We start from the raw sequence: 8,268 nt of genomic DNA on the forward strand, positions 1-8,268 counted from the left end.
CTAGGAATTCTGGTGCCTCTGTTTCTCTTCTATTTCCAGCCTTTAAGGAGTATCTGCCCGGTTTGAACTGCTGAAGTCACCACCAAACACTTTGGAGTGCAGCGCCGCGCGCTCCTCCACGCCCATGCCCAGGAGGAGGCGGCCGACGCGCGTGCGTCCGCGCTCAGAATAAATACATCCCAGGCACCGGCCACTGGACAGAGCTGGGCTGCGGGCACCTCGGCTATGGCAGGTGAGGACCATCAGTGGCAGAGCAGCATCCTCTACAACATGCTGCTGAGCGCTAAGCAAACGCAAGAGGCTTCGGAACCAGCGGCGGCACCCCAGGCGCCGCTGACGGGCGCGTGCCTGGGCTGTTCGTGTAGCGCGGAGCCCCCGGTGGGCAGAGATGGGCCTCCCGCCGGGAAGGCCATGGCGTTCATGTACCGCTGCTGCCTTTGCGGTGAAGACCACCCACGGCAGGGCAGCATCCTCTACTACATTCTCACAAGCGCAAAACAAATGCAAGAATCTGCCGGAGCGCCCCAGGCGCCGCTGGGGAGCGCTTGCTGGGGCTGTTCGTGTGGCTCGGAGCCCCCGGTGGGCAGAGATGGGCCTCCCGGCGGGAAGGCCATGGCGTTCATGCACCGCTGCTGCCTTTGCGGTGAAGACCACCCACGGCAGGGCAGAGTCCTCTACAACATGCCCAGGAGCGCAAAACAAACGCAGGTGGCTCAGCCGAGAGTGCTGCCGGGGGCTTCCTCGTGGAACCCCCCCGGTGGCGCACAGTGTCGGGTGACCCTCAAGACTCAACAGGTGACCTGCGAGGAAGCCTCAGCGTGCCTGTTGAAGACGATGCGCTTTGTCAAGCACTTACCCTGTTTCCAGGTTCTGCCCCTGGACCAGCAGCTGGTACTGGTGCGCAGCGGCTGGGCGCCGCTACTCATGCTGGAGCTGGCCCAGGATCACATCAACTTCGAGACCGTGGAGGTCTTGATGCCCAGTGGGCTGCAGAGTACCCTCACCACTTGCAAGCCTGAGACCGCAGATGATGAGCCGCGGCCGACGAAACACTTGGTACCGCGGACAGAGGCCGGTCCATCGCCGTCAACCATTGAGGTCCGAGCTATTAAGAGCTTCCTTGCCAAGTGCTGGAGCCAGGGCATCAGTCCCAAGGAGTACGCTTACCTCAAGGGAATCGTGCTCTTTACCCCAGGTAAGTGTGCCGGCCTCGGACTCTGTTCAGTGGGGGTTTGGACAGTGTCTACCAGGACACAGGCGGTGAAAAACTTTCAGTGGTCAGGGGAGTGTCTGGGCAAAAGTGAAGAATGGCAACTAACTCAGCACAGTTAGGGGAAGCTCCAGAAACCACTTCTTGTAGGTGGGCTGGTACCAGAAACTCAGCCTAGAGGAGGGGGGTACTTTGTTGAGGTTTGTACTTATCTCTCTACAACTTTCTGTTACTACACAGAAGTCTGTGCCTTCAAGGGACATGGGTATTCCTTCTCCTCTCATCTTTTAAATCCAGTAGCATAGCTTTAAAAAAGTTTGTGTTTACTGCAAAGTCTGCAACTTTTCTTTCTGAAACCCAGTTCTGAAATTCATTAGAACCTTTCTGTTTGGTGGAACTCTGTTAAGGCTGGCAAGAAAGGAAAGATTTATGAAAAATCCACAGTGAGACTATCCCTTGGGGACACTGTCAGGCAGGACCCTGGACTTAGTGTTTCATGGGTCTTTCTCTGAACAGTCATTTTTATGGTCCTAAGCAGCTGCACTATCTCATCCTCCAAGTATCTGTGAATATCAGGCCAGCAATGGGGCAGGAAAATGACACACTAGGGACTATGAGCAGGAGCACTGTATTTTAGAGCTTCAAAAGACCTTAGAGATCTCCTAATCAAGTCTCCCTGCCCTCTGTTCCATTTGCAGATCAGGTATCCTAGTCCCAAGGGACCTTACTGCCAAGTAAAAGGCCAGTGAGTTGTGGACCATAGGCCTCCTCTTTCCTGGGCCCAGTGTCTGTTAGATGCTGGACACTGTCCTCCACAGCGCAACCAAATCATGGGAGAACCTTTTCCTGGACAGTCCAGAGCCTAGTCTCAAGTATGTCCTAGTACTAAAGTCATCTTTCACCGGAATCCTTCCAAAAGGACCACAGTGGACAGGCAGCTTGCATTGGGATAGTTTTCATAACATTTTTTTCCTGACACCAAGAGCCTCAGGTTATGTCCTTACCTCCTGCCTAGCATTTTTTGAAGGGGTATAGAGCAGTATTTAGTGGGAAAATAATTCATTTAGAACTCAAATACCTTTCAGGACCTAGAGACCTCAGCTCATTTTGCTTATATCATTGTTTTCTAAACTTGCCTGTGCATTAGAAACACTTGGGCTGGGGTGGGAGGAGGGGCTTGTTTAAAGTCTCTTTAGGCCCTGCCCCTATAGGCTCTGATAACATAGCTCTGGTCCAGGGTCTGCAAACCTGAATTCATAATAAGTGCCCCAGGTGGTTCTTAAGATCTTTGGGAAATAGTTTACTTGCTCCTTCAGCCTGTGTTCTTAAACATCTACCATGTGCCTTATTCTTTTGGAATACAAAAATAAGACAGAGGCTCAGTTTCCAGAAGTTTACATTTCACTAGTTCCCCTCTTTTCCTCCACCCTATTTTGTTGTTTTGCACAGTTTTCACACACATGTGCGCGCTTGCGCGCACACACACATCTTCCTTATTCTTGCTCTGCTTTTTGCAATCTTCCCAATCAGCTGAGTGTATTTAAAACACAAATGCACCTGTATTGGGAGGAAAAGTAAAGCCTGTTAAGTGTGCCTTTTCTTTGCTGTTTATCGTTTTCTATTATCTGGTCTTTATGTTTAAACATTTGTTTTAAACTATGGAGCCCATCTATCCATCTTTCTTCCCTGAATTTACTTTGAAGGCAAGCCTTCTTTGGAGAAAAGAAAAACACATTTCTTTGGGGTGGGGGTGAGGTGGAAAAGGGAAAGTATGGTATTAAAGCAGATAACAGTAATGTGGAGTTCACAAGATAAAGTTTTAATGAGCCATGAATCTGACCTAGAGGAGCTTTATGGCTCTGTGGAGTTTCATGCAACCCTCTTCTTATCCTTATCAATGAAATTCAAACTCAATAAAATTGGGCCTAAACCTGGATACTGAGCTGTAGGTAGTAGTGGATGTTAATGTGTATACTGGGGTAATCAGAATTGGAATATAGATTAGAGATGCTGCTTTTCTTGGTCTTAATTTATTTATCAAATTTGGTATTTGCCTCTGATAGGAATGACTCATTTATTGCTTTTTTTTTTTTTTAAAGGACACCCACTAGTTCTGCTACTCTGTGAAGATTATGATGGTGCTTTTAAAATACTTCTCAGTTGGATTTTGTAGAAAAAGAGAAGGAAAATAATTGCAATCATCCTTGACATCAATTAAACAGAATGATGAATTGGTAGTTAATTAAATACAAGTTGAAGAACTTGACAGTAATATCATGGAGGATCAAAGGGTTTTAGAAAGCAGCCTCCTCTTACCACCTTCTTAAATTTACAGGCATTCATCTTTCCTGCATTGTATTTCACTCCATTTTACTTAGGTCTCACACTGGACTGCAAGAAGGTCATGTGTTCTCTATTTGAAAAGTTACTTTTGAACCATGTTGCAGTCCATGGTGTTTTCATGTTAACTTTTTAACCTTTCAATGGCTGTAAAACAATGTTTTCAAAGCCCTCTTACTTTGAAGTAATTTTTTTAAAAGGGCTTTTAGGAGGACTCATTAGAATCACGCTTTTTTTTTTTCACCTTCCCCAATACAGATATCATGATACAATGAGCTAAGTGGTCAATGTTATCTCTTAAATTATTATGGGACTCAAGACTAAAATCGGGCTGCAAGCAAATAATTAAAATAAGACTGAGTCACAATTTGTGTCTGTGAAGTTTACCACCATTGGCTGGATAATTATTATAATGGTGGAAAACTCATGGGAGGATGGTAAAATATTTGTCAGCTGGCAGAACTTCTTGTCATTAGGCCTGTTTCCCACAGGCAAATGGTAAAGTGTTCACTTCTTGAAATAATTTTACTTTCCTCATATTTGCACAGATAGTGAACTTGAGAAATGATTCATTAAACTATATTATACTGTCACATTGAATTAAGTGTGCATTTGTTGGCTCAGGGCCAGCAGTTCTTAAGTGTGAGGATACAAACATAGTGGATAATAAGTAAGAATAATTATATTATGTCTCATTCTTGAAAAAATTGCTTCTGAAAACTTAGAACTGGTTTAGCATTTATCCTGGTTCTAGAAAACTTTTCACCAGGAAGCTTGAGCTCTTATTTAATTTGGGAAGGGACAGAAATGGATATATTTAAAAAGCTAGCAAAGGCTCTGGACAGTATGGCTTATGTACAGGAGGCAATTGGTCAATGTTTTTCTCCCTTTCTTTCTGCCTCACTTCCTCTCTTTCTAGAATCAATAAAAGAAAAAAGTTAAATAAATTAAAAAGCTAGCAAAGGACTCTGTGAGTAAGCTGTTAATAACAAAGATATTTTTCTCCCATTTTCTCTTCCAGATCTGCCAGGCCTGCAGTGTGTGAAGTATGTTCAGGGGCTTCAGTGGGGAACTCAGCAGATCCTCGGCGAGCACACCAGGATGATGCACAGGATGTTCCATGCCAGAGTTGCCGAGCTGAATAGTGTCCTTTTTGAGCTTCGATTCATCAGTGCCAGAGCCATTGCTGAACTGTTCTTCAGGCCAGTCATTGGCACAGTCAGCATGGATGATATGATGCTGGAAATGCTCTGCACAGATTTGTAAAGGCATCTGTGGGCTACACAAGTGCAGTTTGCCATTAAGAAAAGATAAGGAGCTGTGTGTAGAATCGTGTAAAATAGCGTAAACTTTCTTAGTATTTTTACATGCATAGTATTTTTCTATTCAGTTAAAGAAAAACTTTAGTTACAGACAATTAGAAAATCCCGTTTCATACTGGTTCACTCTGAAGGAAAACATTTGCAACAGTTAACATCTCTGCACATCTGTAAGGAATGAACAGGGTACTACATTAATAGGCTATTTTCACAAGTTTAGTGACTCTCCACTGAAACTGCTAATATCAGATTTGTAATACATTTTAATAAATGTTAAGGTATTAACCATTAACTTGATTGCAAAAGGTTTCAACACTGTTTAAGACTTCAAAAAATATTTAAAAACCTAGCCAACATAAACAAAAATTAAATTATCTTTGTAGATGACATTATGGAATTTAATACTATGACATGCCAGTTCCAGTGAGAGTCAGTCTGTCTCTGCCTTCCTTTCTACTTTCATTAGCTGTATGGAAGTCTGTCTGCACCAAGTAGAGTCCAGTGGCAGTTTGTAATCATAGAGGCGTCTGAAAGTGATTTAGGAGTTTTTCAGTTTTAGCTTGAGATTTTTTCTGCATATAGTAAATAAAAGCCAGAAAGAAACTTACATTCTATAGTTCTAGAAATCTCAAAATCATTATAAATCTCAAATTATATCTCATATTTTATATATATTATATATGTAACCATCACACTGAACAAGAATAGCATGAAATCATCCAGTGACTTTATTGTTGGCTCCTGCTGCCCCCTTAAATGTCATCTGTAGAACTAGTTCTTCTTTGTTTCTGGATAAAATTTAGGGTACTAAATGTTTATTCACTTATAGATAATAAATTGCCCATTAGTGATTAATACATCTAGACCCATTGCAAGGAGTCCTCAACTTTCTTGTGTGCAGACCCCTTTGGCAGTCTGGTGGATCTTATGGACATCTCAGAATCAGGCTCTCAGAATAATGCAGCAAATTAAATACTTAGGATTACAAAGGTAATGTGCAAAAACATATTAAAAGTGTTAAATTTTAGCCCTGGCTGGTGTGGCTCAGTGGAGCGCTGGCCTGTGAACAAGGGGTTCACCAGTTTGATTCCCCACTGGTACACATACCGGAGTTGTGGGCTACATCATGTAAGAGGTTATCAACTGATGTTTCTCTCAAATACTGATGTTTGTCTCTCTCTATTTCTCCCTCTCTTCCCCTCTTTCTAAAAATAAATAAATAAATAAATAAATAAAAAGTAAAATCGTTTTAAAACGTGTTGATCTCACTTCTGCCCTGTATGGGTCATGGACTTAGCCAGCTAAAACAGAACCCATTAATTGTAAAGATCTGTCTTGGAAAGCCCAGGGGCTTCCTTAAAAAGTTTCTCTATTTACCTGGTCTGAGGCATCAGTTGAGGCTCAGCACATGTCTGGCAATGTCACGAAGGTCAGGACACACACACAGGCAATGCAATCCCTGAGGGCACATGACGGCACAGAGGTCCCCTGGAAACAAAGAGTTTACTCTTAACTACGTCTTTCTTCCATTCTCCCAGGATCTATACACCAAGAAGGACATACATTGGTCAGGCAATACAGGATACCAGGGTCCCCAATGAGGCTTCCCATCATTGTTCCTCCTGCCCCAGGGTTCTCAGTTTAGTGCTTGCTTTCAGAGGCACAGTTAGTCAGTTCCAAACAGTTCTGTCTGTGGCACAAGTTCATCACCTGCCAAGTGTGCACGGCACATGAAGGTGTTCTGCAGGACAGTGCAGGAGCTGGCTTACCCCTGCTGTTTCACAGTCACACTGTCATATGTCATCTGGGCTCAGCAATCCTGAACCTGAAGTGCTTGCAGCAACTTGCACAGGCAGCACAAGCATTTTTTTGTTTCAAAAAGTGTTACTGTAAACAGTCAGTACAAGTGCTGGGGAGTCTGCCCCATTGTCCAAGATGGTGTAGGGGGAGGTTCTTACACTGAGCATACTAAAGGCTAGAAAGATGAATGGACAGGGCCCAAGCACGCCCAAAGCTGGCAAGATGATTGGGTGGAGAAAGAAAGCCCGCCTCGACCTACCCCTATAAGAACGGTGCATGAGCAGGAAGGAAATGGTCTTTGAGACAGGAATCCACCATTTTCCCAGGTCACATGGCACCTGAATAAACCTCTTTCTTTTTGGAGCAGCACCTGTCTCTTGAGTCTGGTTTTTGCTGCTGTGGGCAGCCAAACCCATCTTGTTTGGTTTCAAGATGGGAAAGGTTCCAGGAGCAGTTATGAAAACAAAGATCATTAATGTCCTACCCTTGCTCCTGTGATTTCCTAGGTGCCAGGGTTTGTTGTTGCTTCTGCTGCTGTTACAAAGTTTTCCTAATCATTTCTTTTCTCTTCTTTTCTTTTTTTCTTCTTCTTTTCCCTTAGAACTTTGGTCTGGAAAGGTTGTGTGCAAGATAGACAAAAGCATTTTCATAGAATAATGTTTTTATCTGACTTAACCGAAAAGCTATCATATTCAGAAGACTTGGCCAGGGCAAGACTCTGATATTTCCATATTTTAAAAAAAGTGGGTTTGCATAACCTCTCATCCTCCATGCCTCTTGTCCTGATAATTTATCCAATCAGCAGCCTTGAAACAATCAATCCCTTTCTGGAGACAGCTGCCTTGAGGGATCAAACTGCCTTACTAAGGTGTGTGTGTAGCATGAGAAAGGTGAGGGAAGTGGAGTCAGGCTGTCAGTCCATTGTTGCAAACTGCAACTAATCTGGAAGGCAGAATACACATCAACAGCAGTGAGACATCATCCCACCCCAGAGGGGTTCCAGGGCTGATCAGTCAGAGGTGGGCAGAAGGGGCACATTGCCCCAGCATGCAACTTTCAGTAGGAATCACGAGTTAGGATGGCAATCAGGCTCTGCATCAGAACTCTAGCTCCCATCCACAGTTCCCTTTCACATGGTCTTCCTAGGGCACCTGCAAGTGATTCAGGTCGGCCAGCCAGCATCCACATGATTTCAGAACTAGGACCTGGCAAAAGGGTATCATAAATTCCCAGCAGCTCCAGAGTTTTGAGTCCTATTTGCCAGCTCCATGGCTGCTGGCACTGAAACAACCCATAACGGGCAGTAGCAGGGTTCATCATGGAGTAAGGTCCAGACAGTTGTGGACTCAGTAGACTGAAAATGCCAGCAGCGCTTCTTCAAGCAGCAGCAAAGCTGAGACACTGTAGAGCCAGACACCTATGTTTTAAATTTAGTGAGGCTGAGGAAATGACTAGACTGTTTTTTGCTCTTTCTTTTCCCCTCTGGTTTATCTAAAGCCTTGCTTGAGCCCTGGGAACAGATTTAACCTTTCCCTCCCCCTCCCATTTAGAGGAGACAGCTACTTCAAGCTAATTTTTGTGTTCGGACCTCTGTTCCTC

General features: G+C 44.2%; 1 protein-coding gene across 1 annotated transcript; it reads left to right on the forward strand.

The window, feature by feature from the left end:
* The first annotated feature begins 225 nt into the window (after nucleotides 1-225).
* Nucleotides 226-4,854, forward strand: NR0B1 (nuclear receptor subfamily 0 group B member 1). Its single transcript, XM_090265160.1, has 2 exons — nucleotides 226-1,195; nucleotides 4,572-4,854. The coding sequence occupies exons 1-2, from the start codon at nucleotides 226-228 to the stop codon at nucleotides 4,814-4,816; spliced, it is 1,215 nt and encodes a 404-aa protein (XP_090121286.1). The 3' UTR covers nucleotides 4,817-4,854.
* Nucleotides 4,855-8,268: the final 3,414 nt, after the last annotated feature.

The sequence above is a fragment of the Furipterus horrens genome, unplaced genomic scaffold (assembly GCF_987537825.1).
Source record: "Furipterus horrens unplaced genomic scaffold, mFurHor1.1.pri manual_scaffold_17, whole genome shotgun sequence".
NCBI lineage: Eukaryota > Metazoa > Chordata > Mammalia > Chiroptera > Furipteridae > Furipterus > Furipterus horrens.

Bases quoted from the DNA above. Each gene is read 5' to 3' on its own strand.
- NR0B1 (XM_090265160.1), top strand. From the start codon at position 226: ATGGCAGGTGAGGACCATCAGTGGCAGAGCAGCATCCTCTACAACATG. The intron at 1,196-4,571 runs GTAAGTGTGCCG...TTTCTCTTCCAG, and splicing joins AATCGTGCTCTTTACCCCAG to ATCTGCCAGGCCTGCAGTGT.